The 15,298-nt window shown below is 42.7% G+C and overlaps 1 protein-coding gene across 13 annotated transcripts in view; it reads right to left on the minus strand.

The window, feature by feature from the left end:
- The window catches only part of LOC119901736 (supervillin-like), a 51,616-nt gene that overhangs the window by 21,739 nt on the left and 14,579 nt on the right, over positions 1-15,298 (minus strand). For 8 of the 13 annotated variants that reach the window (XM_038717370.1, XM_038717365.1, XM_038717363.1 and 5 more), the window contains exons 7-16: positions 10,208-11,521; positions 9,554-9,724; positions 9,330-9,367; positions 9,157-9,218; positions 7,839-7,975; positions 7,419-7,514; positions 5,503-5,794; positions 4,390-4,455; positions 2,398-3,127; positions 110-632 (exon numbers count right to left, since the gene is read on the minus strand). In XM_038717370.1, the coding sequence (XP_038573298.1) occupies positions 110-632; positions 2,398-3,127; positions 4,390-4,455; positions 5,503-5,794; positions 7,419-7,514; positions 7,839-7,975; positions 9,157-9,218; positions 9,330-9,367; positions 9,554-9,724; positions 10,208-11,521 (3,429 nt within the window). The remainder of the gene's footprint in view (positions 1-109; positions 633-2,397; positions 3,128-4,389; positions 4,456-5,502; positions 5,795-7,418; positions 7,515-7,838; positions 7,976-9,156; positions 9,219-9,329; positions 9,368-9,553; positions 9,725-10,207; positions 11,522-15,298) is intronic. The other 5 variants (XM_038717373.1, XM_038717368.1, XM_038717364.1 and 2 more) reach the window with 4 other exon arrangements.

Genomic DNA, 15,298 nt, shown 5'->3' on the forward strand with positions numbered 1-15,298 from the left:
TATTTTGGAAATAATATTGAATTGGTATTATAGTTACCAAGTCAGTTGGCCTCACAAACTTAACTAGTAATGTGTCTTTAACATCTATCACTCTCAAACCTTCACTCACCTCTCCCTGATGGACATCTGTTTGCTGGACATGCCGTCAGACAGTAGCTCCCCAGACTCTGTGGGCGACAGCAGATCTCCAGAACTGACACTGTGCCTGCTGAAGTCCTCGCTGTGGTCCAGGGGCAGGGACTGGGACTTGACCAGCGCCTGGGGGAAGGACTGGGGTTTGGGTGGTGTCTGTGGAGGCACCTGGGGTTTGGGGTGAGGCTCGAGGGCTGTCTGCGGGTAAGGCTTAGGGAGAGGCTGAACGAATCCCTGAGGTTTGGTCTGGGTTTGTGGGGACTTGGTGAAAGGTTTGGGGTACGTTGGCGGCGGCTGGGTGGGCTGGGAGTACGGCTGGACCTGGATGTCGGATTGAGGTTTAAGTTGGGTTGGAGGAGGCTGCTGTGTGAAGGGTTTAGGAAGAGTTTGAGGAGGCTGGATGTTGGTTTGCTGCTGCTGGCTGCTTGAAACGTGAGACACCGTCCTGGAGGAAACTTTAGCTATCAGTGGCCTCAGTGGCGCTGGATGATCCGGCAAGTCTGAAAGAAAAGTATACAGTATATAATCATGCAGGTACAATGTCTGAGATTAAATCATTTGTAAAATTACCTTTACTTGGCAAAATTATTAGAACTTTTTTCTCCTTTAGAGGAATGATGTATTAAAATTAATATTTTATTCAGTAAAGCACATTACATTTTTTTTTCATCATTGTATTGCAAAAGCAAAATCTGAAACTGACTGAGGTGTACATAATTAATTATTAATGCTGGCTCTTGTTCAGTTGATGTCCTACCAGGCAAATACTGTTTTCTGTTCATTTCACTGAGGTTTAATGGCTCTGCACATGCACATGCACAGGTGTTGCCAGTGATTTTGACTGATTCAAACTCTTAGAGGTTTTTAACATTTAGAGGTTTGGTGCTATTGGACGCAAAATTGAGAGTTTGCTCCGGACAATCTTAAAGGTACAAGTTATCCCAACCTAAAAGGTACAACCAAACTAAAATGAGAGTCAAAGGATGCCAATCAAGAACAGTTTGTATACACCTTAGGACCTTTACAATTTACTTGCAGCAGGTTGAAACTCAACACATCACAGGAAAGAATTTGCCACCTTTAGTTTGTTAGTTAGCTCATACACGGATGCCTCAAAATTCAACATTTATTTCTATTATTTCTATTATATTACTTGATAACAAGAGTGGAGAGATGACAGGAAATGATAGATGGATAAGAATTGGGGATGTCGTGGTATATAGTCAGTGTCTTAACCCCTAATCTACAGGGGAGTCCCCATAAAGTTAAGAGTTGGATGCAGCAGAAGTGACAACATGTTATTGTTTGATTACCATAAACGGAGACTCATTTCTCAAAAACCACTACATCTCAATGGCTTAAAATGTGTCTTTTGTTGAGGTCAGGGTAAGAGTTGGTGTTAAGCATGTAGTGGTAAGTTCTCAGGGAATTAGTGAAAGTCCTTCAAACCTCATGATTGTATAGTATAATAGACTATACTTTAGTAAAGATCTACCCATGCAGAACTAAATGAGAGTATAGCCTGCAGACAGGGCTTCCATTGTGTCCTCCCTGTCCTCTACCTGCTTCATGTAAGTGCTGGCCAATTGTTCTGCACTCTCTCACTGAGTGCTTTCATCTTTCTGTGTGCTGTTTGTGTGCATGCATGGGAAAAGACCACCCCCGGACACATTCTGTATTAGCACCTAAAAACAGGTCAGGCCCATTACACTGCAGCATGTGCACGGCTAAGCCACAGGCATAATATGCTGCGCGGGGACCACAGCCCTATGATAGGCCATGACAGCGAGCACACACAGTTAGCTCTAAAAAATCTTTGATGTCTTTTAGCTGACAAACAGCATGTCAGGAAAGGACTTCCTCTTTCTGGACAAAGAGAGCCACGAGGCAAATGCATGGAAAAATATGCTAATTAGATGCAGCCTCAGACGTCTGCCTCTCCTTCACACACTCCCTCGCTCTCTGTTTCAGCCAAATCAAATACCCCCAGCTGGGACAAGTGTGTGTGCAGGCGGCAGAAAGAAATTGTGCGTGGGAGTACACTGCATAAGAAAATGAGGATAATGAGAACAGCTCCTTCCCTAGACATTGCTTCCTCCCTTTTTTGTCACTCCCTTTCTCCCTTCCTTTTCTTTATGTCCATTCTGTTTTCATTTCTCTTCCCACGTATTTCCTTTTACCCTCAGCTATTTGCATATCTTTATTAGTCTTTCCCCCACTCCTCTCCATCGCTTTCCTGTGTAAGTCAAGGGAGAAGCCTCCTACCTGAAATACCAGCCTGGCTCCGGCCGCTGCTCCTCTCCTGCTCCTGTGTGGAGGAACTGTGAGCTGCCTCTCTCAGGTAGCCTCCTCGTCCTCTTCCTCCTCCCTCTGCTCCCTCCCTACTCTCCTGGGAGTCTCTGTCTGTGGCTCTCCAGCTTGGCAGAGGCTCTGACTCGCCCTTCCACAAAGAGGGCTCGGCAGAGTGCTGAGGCTGGGGATGCTGCTGCCGCTGCCTGCCGTCCCGGTCCCTGTCGGGGGAGTGCAGCTTTCCCTTACTGCTGCTGTCTTCGCTCTCTTCTCTGGCTCCTCCCTGTTGTCTCCCCCTAACCTCCTTCTCCTGACGCTCTCTCCAGCCCTCCTCCACTGCCTCCCCCTGCTGCCTGTGACCAGCAGATCCAGCGGGAGCAAGAGGAGCCCCCACTCTCTCTCGGCTCTCAGGGAGGAGAGGGGAGGAGTTGCGCTCAGGCTCGGGGTGGCCTGGGTCCCCGCTCTGGGTCATGGAGAAATACCTCAACGCCCTCTCCTGGTGGCTGCTTGTGGTGCTGGAAGCCTGCTGTTGGGCAGGGATGTAGGGGATGGCGGTGGACTTCCCTGGACGGAGACCGACATCATCGCCGCTGCCGCCTGGCGCGATGGTTACCGCTGTGACTGAGGCTTGGGAGGTGACTGCTGCCACAGAGCGGACCAGGGAGGCAGTCAGGGGCTCCAGTTTGATCTCACCGGCATTTTTCAGCTGCAGGAACAGCATCAATCATGTCAGAAAGTCGGGATGGATAGAATGACAAGGAGAGCTGAAGGGATTGATACGGAGAAGGGATGGATTAAATGTGCAACTTTGTCATTCACAAAATGGCAGCAGGAAGCACAGACCAACACAACTGAATAAATGAGACAAAAGATTTCCCCTCATTTACAGCAGTTCATTCTGACAGTTGTAAAACATCTAAGCTCTGTCATTCATAAATAATTATAACACAATGGCATTCATCCAGCCTGGGGCAGGTTAACGTTTTCATTTTATTTCAGGTCATATTTGCTTGTAAAGCGACATATCATTTGATTTATATAATGCATGGGACTGTCACTGGTGTCCATGTGGTGTCTGTCTGCAGTATTTCCCAATTGATGTGGCAATGCTTACTCCTGTTAACATGCTACTGTCGATTTACCCCTTTGTCCCTGAGGAACAGTACCTAACTATAAACTAGAGCTGGATGATAGTCACAAAATCAGATGATAAATACCACTGTACTGATCATGTGACATTAAAAATGACTTAAACAGTGATGTGACTCCAAGACAATGATAGAACTCTAATATATTTAATGTCAAGCAGGAGGAGTCATTTATTGTTCATTTAACTCAACTGGAAATGGAAAATAAATTCAGGAAACGATATTACTTACCTTTAATACAGCATTAAAGGCCAGAACAGAACATTAAATTTGTATCACTATTGGCATCAATATTAGTGTTTTGTATATTGAAATGTGACTCATCTCTACTTCCAACAGCTCTGGCAGAGAGGGTTAGACTCTACACCAGACTAATGTCAATTGATTTCGGTTGCAAGGCCTTGTATTGAACCTCACACATTTCTGCACACAGTATTATTATTCCCCGGACAAGCATTCGTTTTATGCTAGTTTATTCGGTTTGGGAGGACACGTGAATAAACTAGCATGCACCATTTGCTGTCAAATAATCCCATGCTTGTTATGCAATGAACAAGCATGTCACAGAAGCTGCTACCATCCAAAAATGAGGAGCCATGGAGAATAAACAAGGCGCCCTAAACTTTCAAATCAATTCCTCATGACAAAGCAAGATCATTTCAAACTTAAAAAAAAAACACACTGGATTGCATTTATGGACATTATTAAACTCAGCCCGGCTACTGTTTAGCACGACAAGACAACACTGGTCACTAGCGGGACCAAGCAAATCAATCAAAGCAACCAACAAGAAGCTCTGCACAAGCAGCAGGGGTCTTACATGTTCTCCTTGATTGGCCTCTAAGTCACCGTTACACACCGCAGAGGTTACCGGCGGCTCAGCTTCCTGTGTGGACACCAGTGATTGACTATGACTCACTGTTGAGAATTGGTAGGAGGTGAAGTCAACCTTTTACGAAGCATCTGACACTGTGTTTCTTGGGACAGTGTTTCAGTGCATATAGATTAGCTGAGGAATAACAATTCTTAACTTATTTGTGCACTGTACTTCACCCAGTGTTTAAACATGTTTCTCGGGAATCGTGGCATATGGGATGCAAATTTCCCAACTTCTGCACAGACTACAGTATTTCCGTGTAAGGTGGTGACGCATCGGTTGATGTTTTGGCAATGCAGATGGGAAAGCATCCCATCAACAACATCATAATCAGCCACAAAATGAGATCAAATATATTCCTTAAAGCAGGATGATTCTTTATGATTAAACAAACACTATATTGTGCCGTTGTGCATATCCACTGACAAAATGGTTTCCTTATATACAGTATTTCTGAGGTTCCATGTGAATTGTTGGTCATTTGTGACATCTAGAGGCATTTGTAGTAAAAAGCAAAAGCAGAATAAACCCTGTGACCTCTGTTCATTTTGTCGTATCTGAGAGTCATTCAGCTGCACAGAGATCCATCACGCACCAATGGAAACTGGAGCACTGCACTGTAAGTGACCCTGAAATTAATGGTCTTTTGCTTTAGGTCTTTTTACTCTAAGACGGTCATACATTAAAATAATCCTAAAGATTCAGAATAGTTAATTTCACTTCATATATAATGCACAATAGTTCTACTGGGCTGCTTTGGCACTTTAGACTATTCTTGGTATAGTTTTGTGTTAATTATTTAGCAAACATTTCACACTGGTCTCCGCACCTCTAACATTTGGCCTGCTAATAAATGTTTTTGTGACCTTTTTCCCTCCTTAAAACTTCATCATATACTGAAACTGAAATCTACTGACCTAATATGTTTGAGAAGCTGCACTCCCTTATCATTATTGACTGTTGTTAGTGTCTTTTATTTTACAAAACCTTCCTTCAACATTTCTTGGTCACATTTTGAAAAAAAAAAACATTGCATGAGGTAAAACCTTTTTTTACCTGCTCCACCTCTCCCTGGGTAATGGGTTGAGTCTGAAACCGGGCGTTGGCCCTGCGCTGGCGGCTGTCTCCTCTGGCCCCCTCCGCTGTCTTGCCCGTAGCCTGAGCGAGGCGGTTGAAGAGGGCCATCTTCTCGGTCAAGCTGAGGGTGGACAGGTCAGGCTCGTTGGAGAGAGCCTCCAGGTCATCTCCCTCCACCCCAGCACTGGGAGCTTGAGCTGGTTTCTGGTGCTCCTGGGTCTCCGTCTCCTGATCCTGGACTCCTGAGCCTGGCTGGGAGGAGGCCTGGATGCTGGGTAGTGAGAGGGAGATCACAGTGGATGAGGAATGGGTGAAAGCTCATCTTGTGGACTGGGAAGTGCTTATGCCTTAAACAAACATGATTAGAAATGTCTGAAGATACTGTTATTTTTATTGGTGATAAAAGATCTTGTCCAACCACTAAAAACACACATCATCATCACCATCCCTGCATCCACAAGGCAGAAATTTGATAATTTAGAATATGGGGTTTCTAAATTGTAATAGAGGATAACATTACTTTTATATATCCTATGATCTGGATGACTAGAAAATATTTGAGTATTTTATCAAAAGCTTGATACTATCAGTTTTAAATGAAATAACTGTAACCTCTCCACTCAAACAAAACATCTGAAGTTGTTTCTAAACATGCAGTCTTAAGCCCTCAGAAAATATTGTACTCATCTGCTAAATATCAAAGAATTGAACATGCATGCAAATACCAGTTAGCAGGTAAAATAATTGTTACAACTGTGTCAGATTACAGGCACAGCAACAGAGACACAAATACATCAGCACACATATGCCACATAATCATATAATGCACTTGGATAGTTGCAGGGGATATGGCAATCTCACAGCAATGTGCTAAGTTAAACTGGGGTCAGTAAACAAACTGCAGGACATGTGAACCCAGACATGCAGAGGGCTTTAACTGGCCTCAACCTCTGCCCTTTCCATGCAATATGTAACTGACATTTGTGACCTGCATGTGAGAAACACCACAAGAGGGAATGTTTGGAAACTGTGCATGGAAAGTGATAAATAAGTTATTGTGCAAACACAGACTTCCTTCCCCTATAAGGTGCACACAGCTAAGAAGTAGTACATGAGGGGGCAGAAATAAGAAGGTAAGATGAGCTGGATGAGCAGATCAGCACTACAACCAGGAGAGGGAGATGAAGAGTAAAATGTAATGGTGGCACATTCACTTTATTCAGAATCAGTACAAATAACAAACTAAGTTCATATGAGGAAACTGGGGGGCTTCTGTCAAAAAACAACAACAAAAATAAACTCCAATGTGTTCTTGACAAACTGCTGATGCGTTTTGGTGTGAAGCCTTCATCAATGTATATACATTGTGCAATGAAACAGTTTCCTTTGTGGTAGAGTCATAAAGTATAGATGATAGATTTGTTTTTAGCTTAATTGCAAAGTCATCTCTACAGTAATCAAAATTAATCCACTTGGTATAATACTTGGCTTTAATTAAGCTCAAAGTCTAGCAAATATCTTTCTGATTTTTTTTTAGCTTTTACAAAAAAAGGAATGTGCAAAAAACAAAAAGAATTGGATTCACTAATTGGATTCAATACTAGATTCAAATTCATTAAAATTGCCCCCATTCATGGTCATTTCTAAACCCAAAGAGTTCCAGCTACTGTAAAGCTTTCATTAAACTGATATCCTGAAAATCACTGCAACTTAGATGATTTTCATGCAATAAAGATATTTTATAGGTTGAAGTAACATAGCCACATATACCCTACAGGGGTAAAAAAAGAAAAAAAAAAGAAGCATAGATACATGTTATTTAAGTAAATAAACAACACATGCACACACATATTGATACAAAGCACATATAAGTAAGCAGCCCGGCTCAGCTATACCTGATGCTGGTCACACTGGTGCTGATTACAGTGGGGCTGGGGACACAAGTTACATTAGTGTGGATGCCCAGAGGTTGTGACGATGTGGCAGGATCACTTAAAAGTGGAGAAAAGGAGGTATAGCTATAAAAGTATGAAATGCAGATAATGCAAGGCCAAGAAAAAAAATACAGTCACTGAAAAGGAGGGGAGAGGAAAAATTAACAAGACTTGTTTCCAGAGATGTCTGAAGATGCACCAAAGAGGAGACAGAATGAAACGATAGCAGCGGAATAGAAAATGACAGACAAGAACAGGTAAAATAATGAGGATAATAAAGAAGATGGAAAGAAAAAGAAAAGAAAAAGACAGGCCAATTGTATATTCTCTTCAAACTGTATGATGCAAAATGTAGCTATAGAAGCAAAATCCAAGATCTACCTTGAAGCATTGACCACCTCCTTGTTGGTGACGGGTTGTGTGTGTGAGCGATCCTGAACTCTTCTCAGACGCCTTTCTACGGCAGCGTTTCGAGAGCGCGGTTTGGGAACACCCCCCTCTGACGTCCTTTCCAGCTCCTAGAAGAATTTGTAAAGAAAATGTCAGCATTTTGGTTTAGTAAAGGTGAGGCCATAACAGTGATATTTGAAGTGAAAAAGAAAAAATATCAATTTGAATGTCTATGAACACCCAGTTTAGCCTGGGAACCACACTAATCTGCAAGCTCATGTTTTATTTGCTCTGGCAGATGCGTCTGGTCCCCCTCCTGTTCAAACAGAATTTCAGCCAACCTGGCCCATGACGGGCCAATCAGAACCGCTAGGCTAATAGATCTGGGTACTTTCCCCATGCGTCATGCCCCTGCTCCTTTTTGAGTAAAGCAGCGCCTCTAAGCAGACAAATTTATCTCTCATATCGCGTAGCATTGTTTTTACCTTCAATGTTACTGAAATCACAATTCAGAACATGAAGCTGGAGACTTCACCATCAAACTGTAAAGAGTTTGACACATATATAATCCATGAACTAAATTGTCTAAGAAAATCCATGACAAATGATTTTGTTTTGTTCAGCAGGGCTGCCTAACATTGCACCAAACTTCCATTGTAATTTTGTAGTTTATTGCTGCTTTGCCTAAAATGACACCACATAAAATTTAATTAGGTGTGACTCGTTTTGGTAAAGTCGTCTTGAAACCTGTTTAATATTAAAAATTAGGTTTGAAGTCAGTGATTCATTAACACAGGCATTAACTAGCTAACATGAAGGTTTGGGGAAACCAGCTTGCTGCAGCCAGTGCTAGCAAGCTAGCTGGTAGCTAACGTAACCTTTTTGTTACGGGCTAACATTAGGCTTTTGTTGATAATAAAGACGTTTGCCATTCTTTTGACAGGATTTTGTCAAAGTTTAATTTACCAACTGGCCCTGCTGGCCACATTTGGTTGCTCTGATTGGTTGTAGGTTTATACAACTGTGTCCAGAGGCACTCAGACAAGAGCCAACTCTAACTGCTAACTTAAAGGAGCTGACTCATTCACCAGTGACACAACACTACTCCAGACTATTTTGCATTTGTGAGTTGGTCTAGCTATGCCCAGTTAACTTAAAGTTATTATATATTGCACCTGAAATTCACAAACACCACTGTCTGCTGTAAATCTCAACGAAGCTCAAGCTTAATTTGAGATTTAGTTTTCAAAATATACAATTTTAATCATCTGTCCCGATGACTGAAATGTACATAAAGTAGGAAGTGTACCCTGAAGAGAGACCTCTTGGCAGCCACACTCATCTTGGCTCTCTCATCCAGTTTTTCTTCGTCTAATTAAAAAAGAGAGAACAATTATGTTACATGGCTTCAACTGTATTTACATTTCTGGAAAAATGTCTCTAAAATAAATTATAAAGAATTCTGCAATAGACTGAATTTACCTTCGGCCTCCTGTAGCTGTGATGGGCTTAGACGAGACCTGCAAACAACATTAATACACATCAAGCATCAGCAATTAGACTACATTTTCTAATTTGAGGAAACACTCGATATCATCATGCCAACCTAGAACCATGCTCTGTCATCCTATTCAGTGCATTGTTCTTTGTAAATAAAATGATTCTGAAGAGCTCCTGCAGATCGCTACAGAGAGCCCCTCCTGTACCTATCTGACTCTAGCCGCTCCGCAGAGGTGATGGGCTGAGTCCTAAACCTCTCCGACATGCGACTGTCTCCAGGAGTGATGTAGCGCCGAGGCCTCCGAGCACCCCTGTCCCGATCACTGCTGCTAGCCGGATCTACCTCGATTGCTGGCAGATCTATTTTAGGAGTCTCACTTTTCGAGTGGTGAATAGATTTAGAAAGATTGACGAGGACAACAAAAAGGAAAAGTAGAAGTAAGAAAGCTATTATTGATGGTTGGTTTGGATGTTGTTTTAGTACTTTAGCAGTTTACCAGAAACTGCACTCGAGTTAGAAAAGCAGGGTCTCACACACTGATATTGGCACACACTGAGCACAACCTAACTGCTAAGAGCCATTGTCCAGTGTTAACATGCAGCAGCAGACAGTTTTCCAAGGGTAACTTGCAAGAACTGACGGTAACTTGCACAATTTAATAAGCTTGTTTAAAAAAGAAAAACTGCAGACACTACAATAAACGTGGTAGATATCATAAGCACCTTGACACATTCCATGCCACAGAATGACATTTTATCATATTTTCTTGGATCATTAGATTCTTTATTTGCAGCAGCTTACTAATGCAGAGTTAGAGTTATTTAGTGATGCAACACAGAGCCCATGCCAGTGGACCTACAGCTCAGGTTTCCGGTTGGCATTCTCCAGATAAGAGTGTCGCAGCTGTGCTACTGACACCCTGGTGTCCAGGGTGCTCTCCCCATTAGCCATCCCTGATGGAGGGACGGCCCTCGATGTCTCTCTGCTGGCTGCTGCCCTCTCCATATGATACATGGCAGAATGCTGGCTTATACCTATATCTGACATGGAGCGGGTTCGTATTTTGAGTTTGGGTCCACCACTTATCTCCATGCTTCTTTGTTTGGCCTGAGGCAGAGAGGAGCCCTTTTGGAGGTAGACAGCAGAGTCAGACCTCTGGTGCCCAGAGGGACCCTGCGGCTGCCTCTGAGGCTCAAAGTCCTGGTCTAGTTGGGGCTCTTGTTTTCTATGAGAGTCTTGCTGCTGGCTTGGAGGCTCTTGTCTTTGGAGCTCATACTCCTGCTGTTTTTGTTGTCTTTGTGGCTGTCTCGAGAGGTCATACTGATGCTGCCTTTGAGGATGTTGTTGAATTTGAGCACTATGTTGTGTCTTTCTGGGTTCACACTGATGGTGTGTTTGAGGCTCTTGCTGCACAACTTGGGGCTCTTGATGGTACACAGGCTCTGCGGATTGATGTTGCCTGGGCTGCTGGCGTACAGAGGTGTGGGAAGGCTGCATAGATCTGAATACTCTCTCCTCCTGGCTAGAGAGATGATCCCTCCCTCTTTCTCTGATCCTCTCGACATTTCTCTCCCTCCCTCTCTCCCTCGGCCTCACCCTATCCCAGTCTTCCTCGCCCCTACTCATTCTCCTCCATTCAGGGCTGCGGTTCTGCCAGTCCATGTCTTCATGCCGGCCCCTATGAGTATCATCCACACTCCTTTCTCTTCGGCGGATCTCTGAGGGCAACACAGCTTTCCTGCTCTTAAGCAGGCCCTCTGTATGGGCCTCTTCTTTCAGGGCCTGCCTCGCCTCCAATCTTGTCTCCCTGTGGGTGGCATTGATTTGGTCAGCACTCACTCTCCTTCGTGGTTGTACCTCAGGGGGTGCAGGAAGTTTGGCAGTGGCCGCTGGGGCAGGGCTGGCAAAATAGGGCTGAGAGTCCACAGAAGGGCCAGAGTGTTGGTACTCAGGAGCAGAGGGAGGATAGGCTGTCTGGCTGTGGGCAGGATGGTGGCCTGGGCTGGGCTGAGGCTGGGGAACAGTCCTTTGCTGGGTGGGTTCTGAGCGCTGCGGCGTATATTGAGCAGTGTTCCCCTGAGTACGGTGTCTGTTAGCCTGGTGCCTGTCTGGACTCCAGTCTGGGGGCCTCTGGACAGTTTCATCCCTGGACAATCGTTCCCTTACTCGGATTCTTGGGAAAAGGAACGGACAAGGCACACTGAGATTCCAGTTAAATTAAAGAGCTACAACTCTCTCCGAGCTCAGAACACATCTCAAACAAGAGGTTATCTAGTGGGCATATGCCAAGAATTCTTTTCTCCATGGGAATCAAAGGCTATCCAACTAGACATTATTAGTAGAGTGGTGTATCTGACCAGAGATCGCCTATTTTCCTAGGTGACTGGGAGGGCAGACAAACTTACTGCCCAAAGCTCAAAACTAAAAGTATTTGACTGCTTTTAATTTTGCACAAACTTAATTCCCACTAGAAATGTTATTCTGGCATATCACAAACCTAATCAATCATGTGTGCTCAAAGGACATATTGTGAAACATATTGCACAAAGGTTTATGACACAAGAACCATCATGGGACCAACTTAAGCTACCAAATCCAACACTAGAATTGCAACAAGGTCAAGTAGCAGCACGTCCTGGGTTTAAATTTGACTCTTGCTTCAACCAACTCTCTCTCTTTCTGACGTCTCCGTGCCAAAAAAGTAAGCCAAACTATTTTAATCTACAGCCTTCTAACCCCTGGTAGTCAAAGGTTGCTCTAATCTCATTGTAGACCACTAAGCCAGACATAATTGATGGGCCTCTGCTTTATCTGACATGGCATGAAGGACTTACACAGTACTGTGAGAAAACACTATTACTAGCTAGCATAAGCAGCTGATAAGACTAAAGAGTCTGTGCCGGTGCCATACACTGAGCACATATACTAGCTAAAAAGTGATCATAATGTCCTCTCCTGAGACACACTAGTAAGAAAAAATTTTAACGTGTGTTTCCTTTCTTTTGAAAAACTAGGCTGTATTACTTGCATTTTGCAACTGGGGCATCAAAGAAAAGCTGTTGTTTATGTGTACCAGTGAAATCAATCAAGCTATACTAACACTCTAGGAAGGTTTGTCTGACGATGCTAGCCATGCCTCTACAAATTTCACCTGTCCATAAAGCTCAAAGGCGGGTACACGAGCCTTTATCCTTTCACAGGCTATCAGCAAGCCAGCAATGTCACGAATCTGGGCCACTGTCAGGCCCAGAAATACAATCATACCCTAAAACTTTAATGGAAAACTCTCCAGGAGCTCTCAAATAAAATCAAAGATTTCAGGTTATCTGTTTCTCTCTAGAATCTGTTCACCACAAAACCATATCAGGTGATTGAAAAACAAACTCTCAAGGGGAAATTCATGTCTTATGTGATGACATTTCCAAAGTCACTGACAGGGCGCAAGACTCAGATGTAATTTCATAGGGGTTAACAGGCCAGAATCTGAGGAGGGGGGATCTGAGGGCAGCCTCAGCTGACAAGTGCCGAGTCAGTGGGTATGCGACTGACTGGGTCAGGGCATCCAGCTGACTAATGTTGTCGCCCCATCAACACACAGCCAAACTAATTTAACAAGGATGTAAGTGCAGGGGATGTGTTAATGAAAAAAAGGTCAGTTTTGCAGAGTTCTGGGTATGTTAATAGAACAAGATCCGACTTATGTGACAGAAGAGTTGTTACATGAAGTTGGACAGGTAGTTAACAGAGACTGTTCTTCTGATTTGAAACGAATAGATGATGCCAAGTTTTAAAGAGAATAAAAAGGACAATTGGCATCCAAGGCGTAGTATTTAGTGAAACAGCACTAATCAAAAAAATCCTAGTTTGATTCTCAGTTTGGATGTAGAGACTATTACTGAAATGGTCTTAAGGAAGGTCATTTACTGCTTTCTTTCAGATTGGGACTTTTTTTTTAAATGGTTTGATAGGATTATAACTTAAATGATGGCAAAAAAGAAAACAGATGAAAATTAGGTGTGTGCATTCAATAAAGCTTTTGATGACTAAATGTTAAGTTGTAAGACTAAGTTAGGGAAAAAATTTAACCCATTAAAATCCACAAACTTGTTAAATGGGAGACCAATTAGGGAGACCAAAACGACAATAAGGGAAGAGTTACTAAATGAAATACTATATTATGCTGTTATATGGTATCTACTGGAACGAGTTAGGTGCATGTCCACCGAGAACGTGTTTTTAAAGTGCTGGCTCATTATCTCATTATTATTTCCTTTTTATATGGCGTTCCCAGCAGTATTACGACAGGATGTCTGCAGATTTCAGAATACTGACCACTTTTAAAGACCTATAACAATGTTGTGAAGACATATCTAACTGCCAGCTTTAACACATGTACCCGGTGGACTACAGGGCTTTGGAAGGTCTTTACACTGAAGGTATCCTGAACAGACAGTACCTTGAAGGCCAGCTGAAGGCTGACTGCGTGTCACTCTCTGAGTCTGTGTTGAGAGACCAGTCGCTCTTTGACAGGGCGGCAAGGCTACAGGATGATGTGGTGACAGGGTCAATCCCTGAGGGACACTTCTTATCATTCTTTTAAAGATCAGAGCAAAGTGAGCTGCACTGATCAGATGAACTAGAATCAAGAATCTTCTCAGATGTTGCAGAACAGTGTGAGGAAAGTTCAGTTCAGAAATTGCTGTTAAAGTGTGACTACTTTGAATTGCTGCACAATTGTTTTTGCTGATGTCACTTCTTAACCTTCACAAACATGAACAACATTATTTATAGGTTTCACTTCATATTACAGTATGTCACTCTTCTTGAATGTTGTCATTTTTTCCCATTGACTTTACTTAACAAATATTACTTATTCCTTTTGTGGCAGTATATTCAAGTTTATAATAGAAAGTGACATAGGCTAATGAATCAAGCTGCTGTTAAATCAGGGTTACCTCTGGGGGCAAGCAGGGAAATCATATTTCCTCCAAATCCCAACCCTGCTATCTACACTGCTGCCCCACAACCTTTCACTGATGAGCTCCCCAGAGCACTTCTCTATGTGAAACTAGAGGAGGGCAAGCGTGACAGTGCTGGATCCACAGGCTAGACAGATCCTAATACCGGCATGGTGGTAAAAGCAGCAGGCTAGCTGGCTCAGCAGTCAGTGGACAGCCCAAACGGCACCAATTCATGAATAATCATCTGTTTCTCTTTGAGATTTCTCCTTACCCAGCTTTCTTCTTGGCACAGTTTTAAGTATAGCAATAAATAACAACCTTTGTAATGATGAAACATTTCCAATAAAAAAAGATGTATAACATGCTCCTGAAGTTATTAGCAGCCAGTGGATTTGTCTTGATATTGTCCGGTTCATGTGGTTAATAGGTGTAGAAAACAGGAGAATCATTTATAATGTGGTGACAGAGATGTGTCCAGGAAAACACATGAAAAATGGATATTCCTAATTCTAGTGTTATGTTGGACATCTAAGGTGTGTTTCACAGGACATATTACTGCAAATCTGATATTCAAAATCAAGTAAATGAGGTCGCGTAAACTGAATATTTTTGGTCATTGACTGGATTTTTTAAACAATGATGGGGAAATCTGAAGGCTATCCATCATTTTGACAGATTAAGACTAAGGACTATATCTTTTCTCTCCATGCTCTTGTAAATGCATAATCTGTAAATTTAATGGTATTTAGATTGAGATGACTTTAATAATGGAATGCTATTAAATACGCTTTATGTATTATTATCATTAAAAAAATTAAAATGGGGAAATAACAGAACTTGTCTGTCAAAATGACGGACAATGAAAAAGTCTAACACAACCTTGGTGTGCAAGTTTAATTTTTTGGATTATTCTAGCAGTAGGCCTATTAGGTTTCGAGTAAGCGTTATCACTGCATCAGACCCATGTCTTTGAGTTTGTTAAGTGGTCA

Source organism: Micropterus salmoides, unplaced genomic scaffold, assembly GCF_014851395.1.
Source record: "Micropterus salmoides isolate LMB-PRFRI ecotype aquatic unplaced genomic scaffold, ASM1485139v1 Ms_hic_scaffold_14, whole genome shotgun sequence".
NCBI classification, from domain to species: Eukaryota; Metazoa; Chordata; class Actinopteri; order Centrarchiformes; family Centrarchidae; genus Micropterus; species Micropterus salmoides.